The 25,520-nt window shown below is 42.3% G+C and overlaps 1 protein-coding gene across 1 annotated transcript in view; it reads left to right on the plus strand.

Annotated features, from left to right (window-relative positions):
• baiap2b (BAR/IMD domain containing adaptor protein 2b) overlaps nucleotides 1-17,374 on the plus strand; it is a 50,270-nt gene extending 32,896 nt beyond the window's left edge. The window contains exons 4-14 of the mRNA XM_076081604.1: nucleotides 2,690-2,751; nucleotides 4,307-4,378; nucleotides 5,583-5,720; nucleotides 10,090-10,242; nucleotides 12,540-12,776; nucleotides 13,551-13,755; nucleotides 14,285-14,486; nucleotides 14,605-14,685; nucleotides 15,064-15,229; nucleotides 16,338-16,375; nucleotides 17,341-17,374. Of these exons, the coding sequence (XP_075937719.1) occupies nucleotides 2,690-2,751; nucleotides 4,307-4,378; nucleotides 5,583-5,720; nucleotides 10,090-10,242; nucleotides 12,540-12,776; nucleotides 13,551-13,755; nucleotides 14,285-14,486; nucleotides 14,605-14,685; nucleotides 15,064-15,229; nucleotides 16,338-16,375; nucleotides 17,341-17,374 (1,388 nt within the window). The remainder of the gene's footprint in view (nucleotides 1-2,689; nucleotides 2,752-4,306; nucleotides 4,379-5,582; nucleotides 5,721-10,089; nucleotides 10,243-12,539; nucleotides 12,777-13,550; nucleotides 13,756-14,284; nucleotides 14,487-14,604; nucleotides 14,686-15,063; nucleotides 15,230-16,337; nucleotides 16,376-17,340) is intronic.
• Nucleotides 17,375-25,520: the final 8,146 nt, after the last annotated feature.

Consider the following 25,520-nt stretch of genomic DNA (forward strand, 5'->3'; position numbering starts at 1 on the left):
AGAAATGCAAAGGTTCATTTGTTTTGCATATTGTCTGCTAATATTTAATGGAAAATGACAAATATTCATTTAAAAAAAGGATTAAAATTAAAATTGTATTATTATGACTAAACAAATAAACATAAAAGGAAGTTAAATGAAACAACCCACACACCATTCTGTAAACTAATAGCCACCCTCTCTTGAATGTGTTTCTGTAAAGAGCAGTTTTCTTATATCCCTCTGGCTGAGATCAACGTGTGTGTGTGTGTGTGTGTGTGTGTGTGTGTGTGTGTGTGTGTGTGTGTGTGTGTGTGTGTGTGTGTGTGTGTGTGTGTGTGTGTGTGTGTGTGTGTGTGTGTGTGTGTGTGTGTGTGTGTGTGTGTGTGTGTGTGTGTGTGTGTGTGTGTGTGTGTGTGTGTGTGTGTGTGTGTGTGTGTGTGTGTGTGTGTGTGTGTGTGTGTCCCAGTTGCGGTAGCTCGTCGATGGCCGGTGGCTGTTTATTAATGGGTGAGATGGAGTGTGCGTTGGGTGCCCTCCAAGAATCAAAGAAAAATTGAAAGTACGAGCCAGTGGATTTATCTGCCTCACTGGTCTTAGTAGCCTGTCCTGCGGCAGTCAAACACTTCTACAGCGTTGGTGTGCTGTGGCTGCCACTGCATTTTCATAAGCAGATGGATGGAGGGTGGCTGTAAAGTGCCATGGTGTTTTGGAGACGAGAGCATTGTGCTAAACTGCCTTGTGTTTTTTGTTTTGTGTTGTGCAGGTCAAAAAGCTTTTCCTGCCCACTTTACCCCGAATATGTGTGTGTGTATATATATATATATGTGTGTGTATATATGTGTGTATATGTATGTATATATATATGTGTGTGTATCATAAAATGAGAGAAGGAAAAGGCAGAATAAAGAAAGGAAAGGGAAAAACAAAAAGAAGCATCTTAAATGTAGATGATTGTTTAATGTAAATGTCAGATTTCAGCCATCAGCAGGGAAAAAGTAATCATTTCCATCTGTGAAAATACTCAAGTTAAGTACCAGCACCTCAAACTTAAGTCCAGCATTTAAGTGAATATACATTTATTTCCTTCCCACCTCCTGCTCCAACCTTTCCTAAATCCCTTCGACTTCCTCTGAGTCTCGTCTGCATGACCGCATCACTTCCATTAAGCCCACTAATCCCGTCCACACAGCCCACTCTCTCTCTCTGTGTGTGTCCCCCATAGCTGTCCACTGTCCAGTGTCCACAGGTCCACCAACACCCACACACCTCAGCGACATACATTATCTGCTGTCAGCATGCGTTACGCAGGAGGCAGATGAGTGCTGTTAATGCATATTAGTGGGCTTATTTAGGATTAATTGGCTCTCAGTGCATCGTGGAGCTGCAGCTCTATAATATTTTACCCTGGGCATTTCCACGACTGCACCAAGGCATATTAGCCAATTCATATATTTATTCTAGATGTGCTGGAGCCAGGTTGATGTATAGAGCATCATGCAGACGAGACTCAGAATTATAATTATATTAAAATCGTTTTAATGCAGCAACAAATTGAACTGAATAGATCGGCCCCTTTGGCAAGAGTCCCCGATCCCTCTGAGTCAGTATCTGCCCGATATCGATATCCGTGCATCCCGGGAAAAATACATTGTGACCTAGTTATATGTATGCAAGTTTAAAAAGGTTTACATTGTAAAAACAAACTCCGTTGCCTTCTGGTCTACAACATTTAAGCGACTGTACACATATCTTTCTCTGCTGGGTGCATATTTGAGTTATCTTTGTAAACAACGTTTGTTTTTAGAAACAAAAGATAAGAAAAAATAACTAATTATCTTCTTGAACTATCAGATGTTTTTTACTTTCACATGTCAACATGAACCTAAAAAGATCCAGAATGTAGATCATTACAGTATGTATGTGTGTGTGTATATGTGTGTGTGTATATATATACTGTATATATACACATACAGTATGCAGATGGTGGGTCTGTGTCGTGTGTCTCGTTTGTCTTGGGGTAGTTTGATCTGTCACTGTCTCTCCAGGTCTCTATCCCTCTGTTCTTTGCTCAAACTAGATCTTTTTGTTCCTTTTTTTTTACAACGCATTGCATATTCAGAGGAGGCAGCATGTAGGTATCTTATAACAACACGCACCTCCCTGGCTGCATGAATCATCCTTTATTTTCTTATCTTTTCTGTTTTTTCTTTGACTTATTTAGCTTTCAATGTCTTTCTGGGTTCTGCTTTTTGGTGTGTTTTTCCCCTGTTATGTTATGTCTTAATGCAACGATGAAATACTTGATTTATAAGGATTTCCTTTCATTATGCTGTTCCTGTGTGTTTATTAGCGGTAGTGTTGTAAGCTCTTGGTAACATGGTTTAAGTTTAAAAATATTCAGTAGATTTGCTCGATTGCTTCTTTAATTTTTCATAATTCTGTGTGTGCTGCATATTTCTGTAATGTCAATAAGTTCCGTCCGCTTCGTCAGTATCATGACGGATGTTTCATCTTGTCCATCGTCTTCTCCTCCTCCCTCGACACCCGACACCTGTCCCACATCTGTTCTGTGTGGCTGCATGCTCTTTTCTTTCTGCATGTAGCTCTCACAGACATCGGAGAGATTTAATATCACCCTCTCTTCTCTCTCACCCTCCCCTCCCTTTTTTTGTTTATCGTCTTTCTTTTCTCTGTCTTCTCTCCGCAGGGGAGGTGCTCTTTCAGATGGCTGAAGTGCACAGACAGATCCAGATCCAGCTTGAAGAGATGGTGAGCATGTGGTGGTGGTGATGGTGGTGTTGCTAAAATCAGCACTTCTTAAGCTGCGAGTCGGAAGCCAAACAGATTGGGTGCCTTTCACTTTGGAATCTCCACATTACAAGATATATTTTAATATTTAATACTCGGCAAGACCATCTCACATACACGCATAGACACACACTCTTACTGTACTTCTATTTACTGAAGGCAGCAGCTTCACTTAATTATGGTTTGTTTGCTGATCTTCTGATGTGTAAATTGCCGCCATTACAGACTGAAAACATTTTTCAGTTCAGTTACCCAAAAGATGATTATTTGAATCTTCCAAAGAGTGACTTGGCCAATTGTGGAAACATTAGCAGGGAAGGTTCAGTCAGCCGAGAGAAGTAGTGAGGAGCTTTAATCTGAATGCAAGGTTTGCTATTATGGTTGTTTTTAAACTGCGTGTCATCTCTGTCTTTTGGGTAATGGACGTCAATGAACCAAAGAAGTGATTATGAAGTGTAATTTACAAATTCGTCAGAGAGAGATGCTTATCTCTTCTCCACAGAGAGGGAGAATGAATGAAACAGTGACGTTAAGAAGAATACTCGTGTTCTTTTGTAACACAGTTCAGAGCCGGACACAGTTCTGTCTACATTTCTAGGTAATGAACTAATAATGAGCTCCCTTCAGTCTAAACTACATAACGTTCCTGCTTTTTCAGTCAATATCCTGCTGAGAGTAGTTTAAGAAAATATAAAGTCTCCCAACATAAGAGAGGCACCGATGGTGAGAGGGCACCAACTGCTAAGATGTGTTTTGCTTTTCTTGTTGTTTCTTTCATTTGAAATGTGTTTTGATATAGATATATACAAATGTTTTGTATTGTGTCATTTTTAGTTTTCTTTGCAATATTTCACCACTGGTTCAACGGTTCTCTCTGAACCAGAACCAGCTTTGTCTCCTAATAACACAGTTCCCAAATAACGAAGCTGCATTGTCATTTACTATTTGAATTACTGATAGCGTTTGTTTATTGACGTATCACAGATACTCATCATAGTCTGCGTAGGAATGATGTTTTACTAAAACCAGCCAAGTGGTTTTGTTGCATTTATTTGTGCAATTTACAACGTAGAACTTTAAACTGAGACCGTAATCCAGGAGGAAATAAGTTCCCTCGAAAATGAATTGATAATACAGTTTAGTTGTATGGGAATGATCATTTTAAAGGAGCCATAGTTGCCAGTACACACACGCACGCACGCACGCACGCACGCACGCACACACACGCACGCACACACACACACACAGAGGCACACATACTACACATGCACAGATACAGCACATTGACTTTGGCTTGCACCTACATAGCAGAAATCCTCCACTAATCCTTGGGTGTGACATTTCCAACAGAAAAACAAATGCATCCCTTCGAGTCATTCTTGCACCACAACACTGCGGCGTTACATTCCTGTTTTAAAATACTCCCCTGTGGTTGAGAACATTACTACTCGAGGTTTAGTTAGTTTGCTGTTTGTTGCATTGTTTTGAGGCGTTCGTGTGTCTGTGTGTCTTTCAGCTGAAGTCTTTCCACAACGAGCTGCTCACAGAGCTGGAGAAGAAGGTCGAGTTGGACGCACGCTACCTGAATGTAAGATTCCTTTATATATTTATATTATATATTATAATTATACAGACACAAAGTCCCACACTCGTCTGTTTCATGAGCCCATGTGAAGAGTGACGAACCACAGAGTTCTACTGAGCCTTTCAGCCTCTTTTGGCTGTTTTTGGTTTTCCAGCACATTTATTGTTTGGTTCAGTCGCATCAATCTCATTTTCAGCAACAGCAGCTCTGCAGTTATCTATAAAATATTAAATGTCCAACGCTATCGTTGATCCCCAGCCATTTCTCTCATAACTGTTTCTCCTGATACTTTGCTGAAGCTGGAAATGATTTGATTATTTGTTTATCCTACTCTTCACTCTTACTTCCAACTTAAATTATGAATTGAATGGCCTGTATTTTAAGCATTAATAACTACCTTATGTAACGTCGTACCTGACCCGCCGTGTGCCCGAGTGCAGCACCAGTTGTAACTCTGCTCCACATCAGTTCGGCCTCTCCAGGGAGTGAAGTTACGGTGTGAACCGTGTTCTCATAACGTGCACTCTCTTCTTCATTTCCCACTGGCTTTCATCCAAACCACTGCAGCAAGTTACATAAATTACTTCCCACTCGGCCCTGTGAATTATGACTCATTCTGTGAAAATTAGGAGTTTTACAAAAAAAAGAAGTAATTTATGTAGATCAGTAGTTTGGAATCCGTCCCAGACACATTTTATCACTTGAGAGGGGGGATGTACCAGCATGTCATTCTGATCGTTACAGTCAACTATTCAGATGTATTCAAATGCTCATTAGCTATAGAGCCACTTCAAATCACATGTTAAACGTCAGTAAGTTGTTGAATACTTTACATAGTACATACACATGCAGCACACATCCACTGTGTGTCCTCCCTCTCGCCCAGTGCATGCTGGGATAGGCTCCAACCCCTGTGGGTGACCGTGCACAGAACGTGGTATTAGGGTGTGCAGGCGCCCGATGTCAGCTGTTTTTTTGCATTTCGTACGCTCTCTTACCCCTCTCCCGCGCTGAAACAGAGTAGTAGAATATAACCGATAAATCGAATCCTCAGTCAGTTCCCCGTCCTCCACCTGCAACACAATAAATCAGAAGCTGACCACTCGTCAGGGCAGTTTGAAATGAAATGTGTGTCAGCGTAAACCATCGTCTGTGAACGCTGACACATGCGAGCGCTGCCCTGCTGACTTTGTGCTGCCCCCCTCAGGCTGCGCTGAAGAAGTACCAGACGGAGCACAAGGGCAAAGGGGAGAGTTTGGAGAAGTGCCAGGCGGAGCTGAAAAAACTGCGCAGAAAGAGCCAGGGCAGCAAGCACCCGTCCAAGTATGGAGACAAGGAGATGCAGGTCAGTGTGTGTGTGTGTGTGTGTGTGTGTGTGTGTGTGTGTGTGTGTGTGTGTGTGTGTGTGTGTGTGTGTGTGTGTGTGTGTGTGTGTGTGTGTGTGTGTGTGTGTGTGTGTGTGTGTGTGTGTGTGTGTGTGTGTGTGTGTGTGTGTGTGTGTGAGGCTGAAGTGTCAGATGTTTTGAATGGTGCAAACTATAGTTTGTGGTGCTGCTTTGGATGAATGAGGAATTAAAGAAGCTCTGTGGCTCAGAGTTCATCCTTATGGCCGGCTGGAAGACAACTGTGTAAGAAAATGCATGACCACATGGTGACATCAGCCAGTGCCATGAAAATATAATCCCATTGGCTTCAGCCCAGTGTGTGGTGCAGACAACCTGCCGGTCGGCCACTTGAGGAAACATTAGTTCCTCGTCATTCACTTCATCTTTATTTCAGCAAAGACAGAATTAGTCACCAACGCAGACTTTTAGTGAACTCACGCTGACTCTCCTCTGCGGCGCTGCTCCTCGTAGAGTTGGCTCTCGGATGCCTTTCCCTCCTCCTGATGGGATTTGAGCTTCAGTGCGGCTGGTAATCCGTGACAGCACTGATGGGATCGGATGTGCTGAGCTGAATGGGATGGGACCCCCGACTGGGCACATGCAGTTTGGGTGCCAGTCTAGCGAGGCTCTTCACAGTGAGAGAAATGGGCAAAGGGAAGTTCACGACTCCAACTCACTGCGGCAAACACACAGGCTGAACAGAGAAAACAATCCCAGAGATGTGAATGTGGTTTTGGGAGTTCAAAATACAGCAAAATGTGAACGGTAGTGTAAAGGAGAGCTGACGTTGTCTTCAGTCTGTGGCCTTCATCAAGGCCAACGCCGTCATTCCGCCGTCATTCCGCCGTCATTCCGCCGTCATTCCGCCATTCCTACAACCTGCACCGTGTTTAGTAAAGTCTCTTCTCTACCCTCATCCTGATGTCAGCTACAGAGACATTTTAAACAAGATTAATTTATAAGCATGCAAGATTATAAAAACAGGATTAAGCACTGAATGTGCTTCTTCTTTCACTGGTCCTCTGATTGATGCTATCTGCTGGTTTCTGTTAAGTCTGTAGTTTCCTTTATGTGCAGTTTTTTATGATTTTATGTTGTTTTGAACTTTTTACTGTATAAAAACATCTGTGTTTTCATGTGGGGAAACTCTCATGCTGCCATCTTGGTCAGGACCCACTTGTTAAAGAAATGTAATATTTCAATTGGATTTTCCGGGCTAAAGAATAAAATAAAGTACATTTAAATAGTACAATTATCAACAAACACAACTTTTCAGAATTAAATTTATACTCATCAATAGATCATATCTTATGTCGGGAACCCCTTACCGGCCTCTAAGTAACCTAAACATGCAGCTGCTCCTCTCTAGAGCCAGTGTTTGGTTTGTCCGCTCTGGGCTCCTGTAGAAACGCTCCATGAAGAGGACCTGCTCCTCATGATGTAAACCTCTCGTTCTAAGCCAACAGAAAACACACAACAATTCTTAGTTTCAGCTCCTTATACACAAATGAAACGTAGTTCTAAATATTATATGCAACTTCTGCTGATAGATCACCTTAGTGCTACACATTAGACCTTTAAGTGTGTAAATACATATAAAGATATATTTTAAAAACACCACAACGAAACACTCAAAAGCAACAAAGAACATGAGAATGTATTCAAAACACAGTGTTTAATCCAAGTTCGCTACGGTTACTTTGTTCATTAGTATTACATAATATGTGTTGATGATATCGAGGGCAGTTGAAGAGGCTGGATGAGGCATATTTCTCTCATCTTCAGGTGAGGCCTGAGCGGGTTTAGGTAAGGCTTGAGCGGAGGCGTGAGGAGACGGAGCGAGTCTGTGCGCCCCCGTCTGTAGGCGCTCTGGTGACACATGGTGGGCGTGCCCTCTTACACAACCTGCACAGGAGATGCTGCTGTGATGTGCCGTCTGTCCAATCAGCTGCTCCTCAGCACAGAGACAGAGACAGAGAGACAGAGAGAGAGAGAGAGAGAGAGAGAGAGAGAGAGAGAGAGAGAGAGAGAGAGAGAGAGAGAGAGAGAGAGAGAGAGAGAGAGAGAGAGAGAGAGAGAGAGAGAGAGAGAGAGAGAGAGAGAGAGAGAGAGAGAGAGAGAGAGAGAGAGAGAGAGAGAGAGAGGCGTATTATTCTTTATGCTGTACGCCATGTGCTGTGTGTGCACATCACATCCGTTTAAAGACGTTGTAATCCAGACTGCTGTTAATTATGTGGTCACATTGTTGGTTGAAGGAAATGTTGCCTCTGACTGTTGTCTCTATTGTCCAGGCCAAGAAATATATTGATATCGTTGATACATCTGGAGTAATGTGTCTAGATAACCAATACTTTTGGGGCATTAGACAGTTTATCATTTTATATAACAAAGGCTATTGGGCAGGTCATGAAGCAACCCCAAAAAGAAACACCTGAAAAAGTAAAATTACACTCAGTAAGAGAATGTTGTTTCCACACCACTGTACTGTTTTAACTCATCACGGCAGCGCAGAGGGAACATGGTGTCGGAGGTTAAGGGCTAATTGTGCAGCAATCCAGAGGCCGAGGCAGTCGCCCCGCTCCGCTCCGTAGGAGCAGCAGGGGAGGTTATTATTGTGTAATTGTTAGTGTTGCTTCGATGGATGACTGGCGGAGCGTGAAAGGGGCGCCCGTGCCGGTCGGTACAAAAATCGATACACGGAGCTGTGAGGAACAACAGAACGGGAACATTCTGCACTTCCTCTGGGCTTTAATGGCGTATCATCACAGAGCCGGTCTCTGTACCTGCTGCTTCGTCTCTGATCAACTCAATGTCCAAAACTGACAGTATCTGGTCATATACCGAGGAAAGGCTGATTCAGCTGAAAGCACTTTAACTCCATCATATTTAAGAACAAGGCACAATCTGTTATTTTAATTTAAACATAAAGATAGAATAAAGACTCACGACGCAGGAATGGACCCGCTGATTGACTGGTCTTTAGAACAAAGGACTAACTCTGAAAAAGACACTCTCAATATTTACATATGTTTGAGTTATGCGGTTAAAGATCTGTTTTTGTTTTGAATTGTCTAAACGCAGCAGTAACACTAGTTTACAGCAAACACAATGAATGCTTTATCTCAGAACGTTTGTGAAGATTTCTGTAGAGAATTACAGGTTGGCCCTTTTAATACATTTATTATGTTTATATAAGAATGCTGCTGAGAGAGAATTATGTAATAATGAATGCATGAATTAGCTTAATTAATTACCTAATTAGTACGTCTGGTTATTCTTAATAAGTGACGGTGATTAAAGCACAGCATTAGGTAACTTAAGTCCCTCATTTAAATCATTTCTCGCCACCGGCAGTTTATTTTTCGCATCTCGACTTTAGCCTCCAGCAGAACTGGTGTCATGTGGACCAGCCGGTCACGTACGAGCGTAGGCTGCTTACTTTCTCTGTGAACAACCCGGCAAAGCTCTCTAACACCTCTCACACTGTCTGGCACTCGGAGAATGCTGTTTCACATTATTCCACCCCGTGGGAATCTTCAAACACTTTCAGTTAAGTGACTCTGAGGACAAAGTGGGCTTCACCAGTGTGTGTGTGTGTGTGTGTGTGTGTGTGTGTGTGTGTGTGTCACGGTGATGTGAGATGTGGATGAGTGGTTCCACTTGTTTGATGGAGACGAAATGTCCTGCACCCTCAGTACAAACAGTAAGGGGACTCGTTGGAAGAGGGTCAATGGGTTTAAAGGGTGAGCGAGTTTGTGTTTAGCCACCAGTCACCGTTCACATAATAGTCACATCGTTGATCAGACAGTCTGTGGAGTTTGACTTCTTTTGGTCTAATTCATGGTTGTCAGCTCTGATGTGCTCTGACATTTTCAAATGCGCACGGTTTAATTTAAAAGCAGTACATCAACGCTTATTGTCTCTGCTTTCTATGTGTCACCATTGTGATGCATGATGCCTGATTTAGTCCATTCATGACAATCTGTAATTTGATTCACTCAATTTACACAATGGACTTTAGTTTGTGGTGCTCAAATGTCTCTCGTTTACTCAAAGTAAACATCATTTATAGCGAGAGATGTTGCAGTTCAATGTTTTAAATGTCATTTTTCAGTACTTTGAGAGCCTCAAACTAAATTCCATTCTCTTCAGTTCAAACTACATCCCCCATGTTGCTCATTAATGCTCACAGCAGAAGTTGCCTTTTAAGTTTGTGGCATCCTACTTTCGAATCTTGTAATTTCAACCCTGTCCGAACAGTGAGATGAAGTCCTCAAAAGGACATGCAGCCATGTGTTCTGATGCCATCCTTCTCCCTCCTCTGCCCAGTTTGTGGAGGCCATCAGCAATAAGCAGAGCGAGCTGGACAACTACATCGCCGAGGGCTACAAGAACGCTCTGTCCGAGGAGAGGAGGAGGTACTGCTTCATGGTGGACCGGCAGTGTGCCGTGGCCAAGAACAGCAGCGTCTACCACAGCAAGGTGAGGAGCAAAAAACTCACTGCAAATAGAAATGAGAATTGTAAACTGTGTACAGAATGTGCAAATGTCAGCAATCACATCTGGAAATGTAACCACACACATTTAAAACTGCTACATGAGCCAGCATGTTGCCTTGTTCCGTCTTTCTTTACCAAACACTGGTCGGCTCTGCATGTATTCCTCCATTATCATTCAGGAAAAAGTGTTCTGCCGTTGAGTCTCGGCTTTTTCAAAATGCACCAGTGCAGCCGGGAGATCACTCCTTAGGAGTTTATTATACAGGAAAGTGATACGAAAAGCATCTCCTCTCACCCCTTCACACTGGGGAAATGTGAAGCGTTAAATGAGAAGCGATAGGATGATGGAGGAGGATGATGGAGGAGGAGGATGATGGAGGAGGAGGATGATGGAGGAGGAGGATGATGATGGAGGAGGAGGGAGGAGGGAGGAGGAGGAGGATGGAGGAGGATGGAGGAGGAGGAGGAAGGAGGGAGGAGGAGGGAGGAGGAGGGAGGAGGAGGAGGAGGAGGAGGAGGAGGAGGAGGAGGAGGAGGAGGAGGAGGAGGAGGAGGAGGAGGAGGAGGAGGAGGAGGAGGAGGAGGAAGAGGAATGACCTTCTTCTGCAGGAACACTTGGTTCACTCACTGTGTGTGGGAGTGAACGTGTCTGAATGAGTGATTGATAGACAGCGGGAGGAAGCACACAACACTAACTGATGTGATGATGCATTAACAACAGGAAATGATTTAATTAGTCTTGAACTCGGTTGCGAAATACAGTTGAATCTTGAATAAATACTGTATGAGCAGATAAGTGGATTTAAGTTCTCTCGGTAAACAGTTACAGTATCTATGTCTAGGGCTTTTATTGTGAAAGGTAAGAACGGAAGGAGTGGATCTGGTCTGTGCTGCCTTTGTCAAGGTAATAAAGTTTGCTGTCTTGGTTCCGACCAAGCAGCCTCTGTGTTCTTGTGCGCTGTAGTGCACGCACAACCTGATTGGTTAATCCCTTTATTTGTGCTCAGAAAAATCAACCTCATTCTGGGAATAAAAACAAAAATCGATGCCTTTTACTGCAGAACATTTGCATCCTGTGTGAAAGTATTCATGAAAAAACGGTTAGAAAAATATATATTGTCGTGCAAATGATCGCATTACAAAAGAAAGTTGTAAAAGCCTGAAGCCATAAAGTAAGTGTTGCTAAATGTTGGTTGAGTATTGTGAGGTGGTTGCTCAGGTGTTGATGGGCTACAAGCCCAGTACAGTGTACACTGTCACTGTCACCCCCCGCTGTCACTCAACAGCGTCTATGTTGGCTTAAAGCACTGGGGATTTTTGGTCTCTAAACTCGCTTTACTTTCTGGGCAATTTAAAAACTGGCAACTCTCCCACACGCTGTGTGAGGGGAGAGTGAAGGAAAAACAACCACCGTCTGCTCCTCGGTTTTATTACCACACTGGTAAAGGCGGCGTCCCACCTACGCTCTGCCTGAGCTATTCAAAAGAGCAAACCGAGGTCGTAGTGACTCATCATTGCTACCAACAACACTGAGAAAGAATTTGTTGCACACACATAGAATTGGGATGAATGGGACCTCCATTCATTTCTATCAATCAAGCCTGAAAAGTAATGACCACAAGAACTTCACAATGACAGAGAACATATTATCTCTAACTAAGTGAGCTCAAAGCTATTTCAGACCATGACTCCCCGGTGATCATCCCGCCCACACCCTGACACCTGATGCTGCGGCCCACATACACTCAGCGGGGCCAGACAACCTTGGAACCTGTCCGTGTTTATCCTCCACACCCGCCCTGGTGGAGTTGAAACTGTTTGAGCAGCAGGTTCTCCGCAGCGTCTTTTACAATATTCATGTCTCAGGACTCCCTCATTTATGCGCCAACGACCAATGCAAATGAGAAACATCTTTATGTAACTGCCCGACTGTGTAATGTGTGGCGGAAATGTAACTCGACACTTCAACACCATCTGAGAGCTTCTCAAATGAGAAGAGGATTCCTGCCTCTCATCCTGCCTCTCATCTCTTGTGGCCTGCATCTACTGTGTGTCCCTCCCCTTCTCCCTCTCAGCTATCTTCCCCTCCTGTCATCTATCGAATTCTTCTGCTTCTATGAATAATGTGTTGCCATGTGGATGTCCGTCTGGAAATTCCATCCAGCATTTACAAGAGCTGATTTTTACGTTTATTTTCTATCCTGTTTTTCTGGGCAGATGTAAATGATTTATTAGCAACAGTTCAGTCTCTTACCCCTGCGTCTTCCTTCCTGCTTTCAGGGGAAGGAGCTTTTATCCCAGAAGATCCCGGTGTGGCAGCAGGCGTGTGCCGAGCCCAACAAACTGCCCGATCGAGCCATGTTCCTGGCCCAGCAGATGAGCGGTGTAGCGGGCGCCATGGTTCCCGGTGCTCATCATCCAGGCATGGTCATCTCCGAGCCCATCCCTGGTGCTAAACCTCTGCCGGTGCCCCCAGAGCTGGCAGCCCTCAGGGCCAGCGGGGGCATGGGACAGCAGGTGGGTTCCTCTACTGCCTTAAATCATCGTTGAGTCCTCCTGAGACCTTTTCTATGATGACAGACTGTGTTATGGGCTTCTGGATTGGGTCACTGGGTTTGTGATTGATTCACACACAAACTTAGTTTTAACCCCCCAACAGTCCATGAAAGGAGACCAAGTGAAGACAAAATGTCTTCCATTAGCAAACGTAGCCACTTTCCAAACATGTCTCAACCCTCTCAAGGTAAAATCTCAAATTGGTCCTCAAAAAGATGGACACACACACACACACACACACACACACACACACACACACAAAACTCTTGTGAATGTAAATTAACTTGTTAGCGAGTCATGCTAATTAGCTCGTTGCCCAGAAGAGGCTTCATTCCCCACATCCTCGGGCTCTTTTACACCCCCCCCCCCCCCCCTCCTCCTGCAGGCCTGGTTTCTGAAAAAAAGAAAAACTTTAAGATTTACATGAAGGAGTCAGTTTGTCTCGAGCTTTTAATTAAAACTGGTGCAGATTCAGTGGCGTTTTAAGTTCCCAGATTAAATACACTTTGAAACTCTTTGCAGTGTCCCAGTAGTCATTCCGTATGTTTATCTTTAAAGCAACATAAACTTTAATGTAGTCTTTTCATTAAACAGCGCTCGCTGACCCAGATTCCTTCTCCACCTTGTTCATTATTATTAACGAGCTGGTGGATGTTACGTAACAGCTTTGGCTGATGTAAAGAGAGGAAGACTGTGTTTTAATTGCCTGCATGCAAATTTGTATCTTCTTTGCAGAGGATGTTGGGAGGTGTGGAAGGAGGGATGCCGGCGATGAACGGCACAGCGGGCGCTCACGGAGGAGAGGACTACCAGCAGTGGATGGAGGGCAAGATGGCCCAGGGCAAGGCCTCACCGCAGACGCAGCGGCACGGAGGGGAGGTCTACTCCAACACCCTGCCTGTGCGCAAAGTCGCCCCCGCCAAGAGCAAGACCACACTGAGTAAGGACACACACTGTGTGCGGGGGTCAAAGGGGTTGGAAGGATGAAGGGAGCATAAGCACCGGGGACATTTAATTGAAGCAGTTCATCGTTCAGTCTGCTTTTTATCTCAGTAAATATACTGAAGAGCATTTCTTAGAAAGCATCATTGCATTTCAAAGATCAGAGTCACTCAAAGCTAATGGAATACATCGGCCTTGATGTGACACACAACCTGTGCACTTTTAATAAGAAACAGGCCACAGCAAGCGGGAATAGTAGGAGATGTGATATAAAAAATGAGAAGCACTGATTATGAGTAAAAATAGATATAGGACACGAGCAGGTTCACAAAGAAATCGAGTCATTTGAAATTTCAGAAGAAAGCTGTTTTGTATCTATGAATGCCTGCAGTGTGGTTAACTGGTGTGCAGCAGAAACAGACGTATATGTAGGTACAGCAGGTACACATCATGTTTCACACTAGTCAACGGTGTCTATCAGAGAGAAGCAGACTGAAAGCTGTCCGTCTTCCTGTTATCTCCACCAGCGGAGACCCGCACGCTGCCCCGGTCCAGCTCCATGGCAGCGGGGCTGGAGAAAAACGGGAGAACTCGAGTCCAGGCCATCTTCTCCCACGCGGCCGGTGACAACAGCACCCTGCTCAGCTTCTTTGAGGGCGATGTGATCACCCTGCTGGTCCCCGAGGCCCGCGATGGGTGGCACTACGGGGAGAATGAGAAGACGAGGATGTGAGTGCGACTGCCAAATGCTTTTTTTTCAACAGATTTAATTTAACGTCCACCATATTTGGGACATAATGTTTGTTTTTTATATTGCTAATATCTGGTGCTCCCTCACTTCTTCAAGGCGTGGCTGGTTTCCCTTCTCCTACACCCGGGTGATCTCTGATGGCGACACCAACTCCATGAGGCAACTTCGAGTACACAAGTATGTTTTGGAGATTTTACTTGATTCCTAAAAATATTACTTTACTAAACATGAACCAATGGAATGTGGTGTGACTGAGCTAATCTATTTGTTTGTCATTCTTTTTGTATTTGAGGTGAATATTGACATCTGATAATGAAACTTTATTATTTACTTTTTAATTTATGATGACATTAATTGGCTTCCAATCATAACTGAGAATGAAAGAACCAATCATGAAAGTCCTTTACAATCAACAGCCCACTGCTCCCTGCAGACCTTCCTCATCAACACCCACGAGCTAAAACAGTTGTTCCTGGTTTGGCCCCGGACAGATGTGCCTCCTGGGGACAACACGTTAACCTTTTCCTCATCTTCTGCTCACCTGTGTGTTTTCAGCCTCCACGGGAAGAGCAGCAGCACAGGCAACCTTCTAGAGAGAGAGGACATGGCTCTCCCCGTCCCTGATTACGGCATCCACTCCCGTATGGCGGCACAGAGCGCTGCTGCGCTGCATGGCAGACAACAACGCCCCTACAGTGTGGCCGTGCCAGGCTTCTCACAGGTAGGGGGAGGGAACACACACACACTGGCATCTACCCACACACGAGTTCACACATGAGCTGAGCCGTCGCACGAAACCTGGCAAAGATCTGCGCTTTTCTGTCCCAGAAAGTTTGGAGGTGTCTTTTCCCGTACATGCTGCTGACCTGAGATACACTGCAGAAATAGCGTTGCTTTGACAAGCTGTCTCTTCCTTTACCAGTACTCCGGGTTCTCTTGTCGCAAAGCTGGCAGAGAAAGCCCTGCTACATTAGCTTCTACAGAAATCCGTTCTCCTTCACTTCCCATGTTCCAGTTTACAGAAGGTCGAGCGGCGCGTCTCAGATTGGAGAAGTCTGCCTCTGTTCCTGGCTGCCTCCGTCTCTGAGACGTCAGTTCGCCCAGACTGACTGAAAAAAAGAGGAGGCAGCCGTGGTGATGGAGGAGGGAGGGGGGTTCATTTCTTCAAAAGGCAAAATCCGAAGTAGACTTATGCAACACTGAACCCTTCTCTATCAGCCAGCTTCCCTCCTATGCCTCACCTGGAACATAACATGTGGGCGATGCTTAATTGCTCAGCGGCCATGTAACAACTTAAACTGCTCCTTCCGACTCGCAGCTTTAGAGATGGAATCTCTGCTGACGTTAAAGGAGAGCTGGGTTTTGTCTTCAGACTCATGTGCACTTGAAAGTGTCCGGAATGCTTCAAAGTGATGACGTGTAGGTTGTTATACACAACTGTCAGAAGCATTTTCCTGAGTATATTTTGATATGCAGTTAAAACTTGCTTCATGTTGAATAATTGTCATCTAAAAAATGAATGCTGACTTGGAAGACCAGGCCATCAAAAAGATCAATAAAACGCAGTATTAAAGCAAAAGATCTGTTCTATTGTTTCTTGTTTGGTGTAGTGTAGTCGTACAGTTCATCGGTCTATCCAGCTGAGGCTGCTGCAGGAAGAGCCTTATAGGGTCACTGCATCTCCTCCTCCATGTCTCTTTGCTGCCATCTGCTGGCGGCTGTGGTCGTTGCAACTTTCCAGTTTCCAGTGACTGTTTTAAAACTATTCATCGTGCAGGTTAAAAATGAATTTGCGTGACTAAATCTTTCGTCTGTCTTTGTCTTTACAGCAAGGGGTTGAAGAGTACGAGCCCCGCTTCCCCTCAAGGTAAGAACCACTTGTTGCAGTTAATATATAGGTTTTAAAAATGTACTGAAACAAAAATCCGGTTCAATTCAGTTCCAGTTCTGACAGTTCAAGCTGAAAATCATCCAAATTTAATATGTTGACAAACAATAATATGATGAGCCACTTGGAATGTAATTGGAAGTGTTTGTGGACGGGGAGCCGGTGAGGGATTGTGTCCTGTTGGCTGGGCTGATCTTCCATACTCCCTCTGAATGACTTAACCAGAACTGACTTGGAACCACGTTGAACCAGCTGCAGACGGAGAGTTGAGGGATTGGGTCGTTTTGTGGCAGGTAGCCTAAAGTCCAGACCCGCAAACACGCAACCAGCAGAACACGCCACAACTTATGATTTGTGTTGTTTTCTTTGTGCTCTTTTCTGTTTGCATTCTGTTGTGTTTGCACTTGTTTGATAGGATGCAGTCAGCGATCATGGTGTTCAGTGTTTATACTGCATATTGGTAGAATATGTGTCTTTGGTTGGCTATCTCACCCCACACAGGACCATCTCACATAGTTTCCTTTAAAAAGATAAAGATTAAATTATAGGCATGATATTGGTTGATTAGGTTTCTGTCTTAAGCTTAAGTTGATTTAAGTTTTCTTTTTGTTCACTGATATCAAAACACTCGTGCTTTGGCCTCCCAGCTCCTCCCAGTGCCCCCCATGCCCCCCATGCACCATGCAGCTCCAGTAGTGCTTCCACCTGCTAATTGCACCCACCCACCCACCCAATCCCTAATAAGCTCACCCTGCCTCAAACCCTTCTCATTCATGTTTCACGTGATTTAAGCCAACCACAGTACCAGAGGTTGGTGTAAGTTAAGGTCAGATCAAGTCGAGTTATTTAGAGTGTGGGGTTTATTTCTCGTGTTGGGGGGTCGACGTGGTTTCTGCCTAGTTGTGTTTGCCCACCTGGAAGCCTCTCCCTCTCTTTGTCCACAGTTCCACAGAGGGCAAATTGATTTCGACAGTGTGAGGACAGACAGACAAACAGGCTCAGACTCAGCCTGACGATGCGATAGGACAGGCACCTCGCTGATCCCTTCCCTCACCCCCCTCCCCTCTTCCCTGCCTCCCTGCCTCCCACTTACAGCAATACACTCTCCCTGATTCAATCAATGCAAGGAAGAGGCTTTGGTCTGTATCTCCTCCCCTCTCTGATTTCCCCCCCCCCCCCCCCATCCTGCTTTGTGCTGTCTGACTGGCCGGTAGCCACACCGGGCCACTGGTGAAGCCTCGGTGCAGAGCCGCGCCACACCAGAACGAAACGGACTGTGTGATGGACATTTCCTCTGAGGAAAATGTATCTTCTGCTTGTCTTTCATGCATGTACGTTTCTTTTACATATTGCTGGGATTCTGTTTCCCACCAAAGGAACCTGATTTCCACACCTGGATCAGAACAACCATGTAAAGGATTTGTAAATCAGGGTGTGAGATGAATGACGTTGATCCCAAAGAGGATTTTCATGTAAAAAAAACAGCATTACAATCAATATTTTACTGGGTTGTTGAGTATTTACCAATAATTTCACCTTTTCATGCTGTGAGGTTTTGTATTCCTCTGAGATAAGAGGCCATGTATCACGAGTAGTGAACTAATGTAAATGTTTTAACGTATGGAACGGAGACAATGTGATGGGAATGCTACCTGTACATAAATGTGCCATTCAGAAGTGCTTGTCATAAAGTATCTATGATCAGTTCATAAAAAAAATGCACCTTATGAAAGTAATAATCTATATTTCTGACTTTCTGTAAACAAACCTACTGTAACGTTGTCAGTACCAGCCTTTGAGCTCCTTCTCTTGTGGAGGGACACTGTGCTCAGACCCAGGTGCTCGGGGTGCTTTGACTTTCTCTTGTGCTGTGTGAATATCATGTCAATGCTGAATGGGGTCAACTGTGCTCCTCCCTCCATGACATGCACGGCTCTGAGGTGGTGTTAGTGCTGAAACCGCTGCTGGACAGAAAGTTGTGACATCATTTACTAAAATGCTAAACGTTCGCCGGCTCCAGCGTCTTAAATGTGAGAATGTTATATTTCATTGTAAATTGAAGATCTTTGGGTCGAACACAAACAAATCAGCTTGAAGACGAGTTGGTGTTTTCTTTTAAGAGCATTTTTCAGACTAAAATAATCTTGTTTGGGAAAAAACAATCGGCTGATTAATTTATAATGAACATAATGAGCAGTTGGGTTAACCATCGCTCATGCATGAACGAAAAGACGACTGGTGCTGTTGTTTGGTTTGATGCACATGATCTGAAAACGCTTTTCATTTGCAACCATTTCAAATCTTTTTCTGTACATTCAGACATATTACAGTGCCTCTTCAGTGGATTCAATTACTCAACCTTTTACAGCACTATTATTGTCAATAACAAATATGCTGATGAACGTCTGGATCCAGAGATTCAAATGAGGCATCGGCAGTTTTACGTCAGTGAAGTGGTGTTTCCACTGAGGGCTCCTGTTTAAGGCACAGCCTCTCTGCAGCCTGGGAGGTGAGGAGAGTCCACCTGATGTTGAAAGCTCGTTCAGCCTTCGTGTACTGTTGTCTTTGATATTAAAGGCTTGGTTTAAAAACCCTGTGAGTAAAAGCATCATGTTTTAAATATAGAAAAGAAAGTGTTTGTCTGATTCTCTGTGTGCTAAATAAAGATGCTGGTCTGCTTGTCTGTATGTGAGTTCGTGCCGGTCTATGCTAACCACTCTGTTGACATCTGATGTCCAATAACTAACCGTCAGAGTTGATCTTCTTCTTATTGTTGGATTCTAAATCTTATTAGTTTAAAAAAACAAAACTCATCCAAGTTCTGTCTTTACCAAAGAGAGGAGGTGAACATGTAGACTCTGCACTTCTCCTTTTCTCTTTCTTTACCAAATATCTAATGAAGTGCATGCGCACAGTAGTAGTTACGCTGCAGCCTACCTGACCTGCCAATGCCATACACCCACTGGCCTGCTCTCCCTGCTGCTAGCTAAGGTACCTTCTTCAGTGTGTGTCCGTGTCCTCATCACAGCATACTCATTTTATAGTGTCCGTCATTGTTTCTGTTTACTGTGTTGTGGTTTATATGTCTGTCTGTGTGCCAGCCTGTTTTCTTTTGAGTCCTCTGTTCTGAATTCAATATATTTGAGTCATAATTTACATGTTTACAGCAAATGTGAGTTCTGTAAATGTCTTTGTGTAGCACTTTAACATCAATAAATAGACAGTTATTTGAGATTCATCAGTAGAATTACCATAAACAAGGTAAACCATCATTGAGTTTGACTGGCAGCCTCAGATATATTATAGTATGGCATTAAATGTTATAAAATATCTAGAGTATAAACCAGGAAAAAACATGCATTTGAACTTTAATTAAAGAAGCTAAATAAATTACCTATACAGCACACGGTTTAAAGTTATTTGTTTGTTGACCTGTAAATCGTAAAATATGTCTGAATACACTATATTGTTGTCAAATGATTTTCCTGCTTTTGGAACTTTTTTGGTCAAATGTAAATTAGAAAATACTAACCTCAGCATCTCGAAGTTGTACCTGAGTCCAGTACTTCAGTACATGTGTAACTGTACTCACCACCTATGGTCACAAAGGTTGATTTCACAGCGAGGAAAGATGACCGAGGACAGACATGCTGCCTCAGACTGGAGACATTTTAAAGATCCCAGTCGTCAGTCATGGTCTCCTTTGTTCACATCATGAATCTCACAAGGTGCTCCTTTAATATTGTGTTTATAGTAATTAAATATGCATAATGTAAGCCATGTAAGAACACACTGTTTATTGTAATTATACATCTCCCTATATATCAGAATATAATATGTCTCTTGGTATTTGAGAAGATGCTGACTGTGACACGTGGGGACTGTCTCTGCCTCTCAGTACAGGGCCTGATTACGCCCGCTTTTGAGTGACCGAACCCCATCGTAAGTGACTGACCTCGGGTCCTCAGGGTCCTCAGGGTCCTCGTGCACACATTTCCTTTTTCTATTTTCTATTATCACAGAAAACTGCTTCATTGTCATGTCGGCTTTGGGTGACGTTCGGCTGCTTTTGGGTTTCTTCCATCTCCTTTATTTTTGTGTGTGTGTGTGTTTGGTCTTGTGACCTGTGGGCATAATGCACATTTCAGAGAACGTGTTGCATGCTTCAGCATCATGCTCAACCTTTTTTTTTGCATGATTCATGAGGCTTTTGTTTTTACGTCACTAATTTTGCCAAAGAAACGATCCGTTTCATCCTGTGCCTCTTTGACCTTTTATTTCATTTGAATGATTCATTATTTGCAGGACATCAATCCTTTGAAAAAAAGAACCAGCATGTTTTTCACTGTATTGTCTTTTTCCCCCCCAGCAATGATCCACCCATCGAGCCGGCCGTGGAGGCCCCGGCCAAACTGCCCCTTTCTGACGAGGAGGAGGAGGAGGAAGTCGAGGAAGACCTGCCTGATGAAGCTCACTATGACTCCGTGGAGAAGGCCTCGACTCCCTCGGGGGAGTACTGAGCTCGCCCTCAGTTCAAACCAGCTGCAGGTGGATCACTGGTGCATAATTGCATCTTCTCTCCTCAGCTGTAAAGCTCTGATTCAACACAGTATTGTAATCGTGCTTCTATATAATACAAATGATTACGAAGGTCACCACAACAATTCACACTTGCAGTAATCTCTGTTATAGTTGAGACATAATATAATGTAAATAACAGCTAGAATTGATTTATCAATGATCTTCTATGGAAAGCACATTGAAAGCCAGAAGCTTTGCCATTGATTGTTTTTCTCTGAGTTGTAATTCTGTAAAGACGAGCTCACATTCATGGGTAATGGTGTCGGACAGCAGTGGAGCCGTTTCACTTTAAAACGTACAAGGTTGATGATGACCGGCTTCTGTGGACTCAGGATCTGCAGCCGGTCTGAGAAGTCGCCCAACGACATCTCTGTGCTTTTACAACACAGCTTCTTCCCCCTGCCGTGTCAACAGGAGGGCTCTGATGTTGGTAAGCTGTACATCTCATCAGATGTTTCACCTTTTAGCCTCACCTGTTAATACTGCCTCCTCACCGTCTGGACCGAGATGGATCATCTACAGTACGACGAGTCAGATGTTTCAGCCAATGATTGAGAGAAACGAATACTGAAAATAGACAAACATCAGCACCATCTGTGAAATATATTTGTACTGAGTGATGGCATCGATGATCACACTACTCATAGAACTGTATGTTCAACTTATTGTCTACTCACAGGAGATCCTATGTTCTTTAATAATAGCTATAAGCAGCAGTGATAATGTCCTGTGCTGGTTCTCAGATTACACTGATTTAATGTTTGATTAATATTGTGCACAAGCAGTTTGTAAGATCTTCTTAAAGCAACATTTTCAAAAGAGAAATTAAATAATACAATCAGCAAGAGAAAGAATTATTAATTTATGTTTAAGATAACTTTGACATAGTGAGACAAGAAATCCGGATTACACTGATACAGGTTGTAATTTGTTGGACTGAGATGATATATAAAACATAAATGTCACTTTCCTCTGGTATTTGGCCGTGCAGATAGTATGGATTTAGTTTGTGCAGGTTTTGAGATACATCCGTCTCCTAGATTTCAGACTCCACCCTAACATACAGTCTAGTGTACGTTCAACAGTTTTCTGAAGACGTAGTCACAATTAAAACAGTTTTCTGTGGATTATCTAGAGCTACAAGAACACTGTTTCTGTAACACATGATTCTGTTGGATTATTTTTATTTGCTGAATATTTCAACGCTGGTGAAGACAGGAATGGCAGAGGTGTATATCTTTAAACCTGGATAACACATAGACACCACTACAGGTGAATCAGATGTGTGTTTTCATAGTTTAAGTGAACCTTTGCTTTAATTCCACTCCCTGTTAAAACAGACTGCTGAGTTTCAAGAGTGTAACTGTTAGTGGAAATAACTGTCTAGTGAAGAAGTCCCCTTCACAATTCATGAAATGAAGACAAAGGTTTCAGAAGTTGAAAGTATGTTTTAAAAATGTAAAACGCTTTTAAAACTGAACTGATCAAGATTTTAATGTACTCAAAAAATGAGCTTCATATTTAATATGTTGGCAGCGTAATGCTTTCAATTTTACAAATGTTCTCAAAGTTTTGAAACTTGTTTTGCAGAAAAAGACAAAACAAAATCCTGGTCAAATGATAAAACCTGTATCAGTGTAAAACATGACGACTAATGCAATACAAATATGACTGACAGTCAAACATGTATCATGTGATTTGTCTGTTTTTCAGTTTAATTCTGAGAATAAAGAATCAAGTAATTGCCCACATTGTGCTGTATGTCTTGTATGTGTTGCTGGGATCAGACTGATATTTGTGTCTTTCAAGATGTCTTCTGTGTCAGATCAGATGATCAAAGACAAAATGTCTTGCCTTGAATTATTTGACAACTTGCGTGACCTGTATAGGTGATCACAACGTTGCTGTTCCACCTAACAGAACAAACAATCTTATTCATCTTTTACTTCTGTGTTTACAGTTGTATATCCATAAAGCAGGGGTTGTACTGAGCAAACGCACCCTTGAGAGGATTTTAAGCAAGAAGCAGCTCCGGAGTAGAAAGAATAAAACCGATGTGGCAACTTTAATTAAACAGCAACTGGAAACATCTGGTCTATCATGGTTACAGATGGATGCAGCAAAAGTCTTTTCTAAAAAAAAAAAAATGATTTCAATATTTTTTTTGTAATGTATTTTCCGGCAAAAAATGAAATGGGCTTCCATAGCATTGACATAGGCACAGCTACGGGAGCAATTTTGGGGTTAAGCCGGGTATCGAACCGCCAATCCTCTGATTGAAGGATGACCCTGCACTCCACTTAACCACAGTAGCCAACAGCTACAGTGTAGCATGTCGAAAAAAGTCACAGTATAGCATGTCGAAAAAAGTCACAGTATAGCATGTCGAAAAAAGTCCGAAAAAGTCATAGTATAGCATGCCGAAAAAAGTCACAGTATAACATGTCGAAAAACGTCAGAAAAAGTCATAGTATAGCATGTCGAAAAAAGTCATAAAAAGTCATAGTATAGCATGTCGAAAAAAGTCATAAAAAGTCATAGTATAGCATGTCGAAAAAAGTCCGAAAAAGTCACAGTATAGCATATCGAAAAACGTCAGAAAAAGTCATAGTATAGCATGTCGAAAAAAGTCACAGTATAGCATGTCGAAAAAAGTCATAGTATAACATGTCGAAAAAAGTCACAGTATAGCATGTCGAAAAAAGTCATAGTATAACATGTCGAAAAAAGTCAGAAAAAGTCATAGTATAGCATGTCGAAAAAAGTCACAGTATAGCATGTCGAAAAAAGTCACAGTATAGCATGTCGAAAAAAGTCATAGTATAACATGTCGAAAAAAGTCACAGTATAGCATGTCGAAAAAAGTCCGAAAAAGTCACAGTATAGCATATCGAAAAACGTCAGAAAAAGTCATAGTATAGCATGTCGAAAAAAGTCACAGTATAGCATGTCGAAAAAAGTCACAGTATAGCATGTCGAAAAAAGTCATAGTATAACATGTCGAAAAAAGTCACAGTATAGCATGTCGAAAAAAGTCAGAAAAAGTCATAGTATAGCATGTCGAAAAAAGTCACAGTATAGCATGTCGAAAAAAGTCACAGTATAGCATGTCGAAAAAAGTCATAGTATAACATGTCGAAAAAAGTCACAGTATAGCATGTCGAAAAAAGTCATAGTATAACATGTCGAAAAAAGTCATAGTATAACATGTCGAAAAAAGTCATAAAAAGTCACAGTATAGCATGTCGAAAAAAGTCATAGTATAGCATGTCGAAAAAAGTCACAGTATAGCATGTCGAAAAAAGTCACAGTATAGCATGTCGAAAAAAGTCATAGTATAGCATGTCGAAAAAAGTCATAGTATAGCATGTCGAAAAAAGTCACAGTATAGCATGTCGAAAAAAGTCACAGTATAGCATGTCGAAAAAAGTCATAGTATAGCATGTCGAAAAAAGTTATAAAAAGTCATAGTATAGCATGTCGAAAAAAGTCATAAAAAGTCATAGTATAGCATGTCGAAAAAAGTCCGAAAAAGTCACAGTATAGCATATCGAAAAAAGTCAGAAAAAGTCATAGTATAGCATGTCGAAAAAAGTCAGAAAAAGTCATAGTATAGCATGTCGAAAAAAGTCATTAAAAGTCATAGTATAGCATGTCGAAAAAAGTTATAGTATAGCATGTCGAAAAAAGTCATAGTATAGCATGTCGAAAAAAGTCATAAAAAGTCATAGTATAGCATGTCGAAAAAAGTCATAAAAAGTCATCGTATAGCATGTCGAAAAAAGTCATAAAAAGTCATAGTATAGCATGTCGAAAAAAGTCCGAAAAAGTCACAGTATAGCATATCGAAAAAAGTCCGAAAAAGTCATAGTATAGCATGTCGAAAAACGTCAGAAAAAGTCATAGTATAGCATGTCGAAAAAAGTCACAGTATAGCATGTCGAAAAAAGTCACAGTATAGCATGTCGAAAAAAGTCATAGTATAACATGTCGAAAAAAGTCACAGTATAGCATGTCGAAAAAAGTCACAGTATAGCATGTCGAAAAAAGTCATAGTATAACATGTCGAAAAAAGTCATAGTATAGCATGTCGAAAAAAGTCATAAAAAGTCACAGTATAGCATGTCGAAAAAAGTCATAGTATAGCATGTCGAAAAAAGTCATAAAAAGTCACAGTATAGCATGTCGAAAAAAGTCATAGTATAGCATGTCGAAAAAAGTCATAAAAAGTCACAGTATAGCATGTCGAAAAACGTCACAGTATAACATGTCGAAAAAAGTCATAAAAAGTCACAGTATAGCATGTCGAAAAACGTCACAGTATAGCATGTCGAAAAAAGTCATAGTATAACATGTCGAAAAAAGTCACAGTATAGCATGTCGAAAAAAGTCATAGTATAACATGTCGAAAAAAGTCATAAAAAGTCACAGTATAGCATGTCGAAAAAAGTCATAGTATAACATGTCGAAAAAAGTCATAAAAAGTCACAGTATAGCATGTCGAAAAACGTCACAGTATAGCATGTCGAAAAAAGTCACAGTA

This window comes from Anarhichas minor, unplaced genomic scaffold (assembly GCF_050575085.1).
Source record: "Anarhichas minor isolate MPS153535 unplaced genomic scaffold, ASM5057508v1 ptg000082l, whole genome shotgun sequence".
Lineage (NCBI taxonomy): Eukaryota > Metazoa > Chordata > Actinopteri > Perciformes > Anarhichadidae > Anarhichas > Anarhichas minor.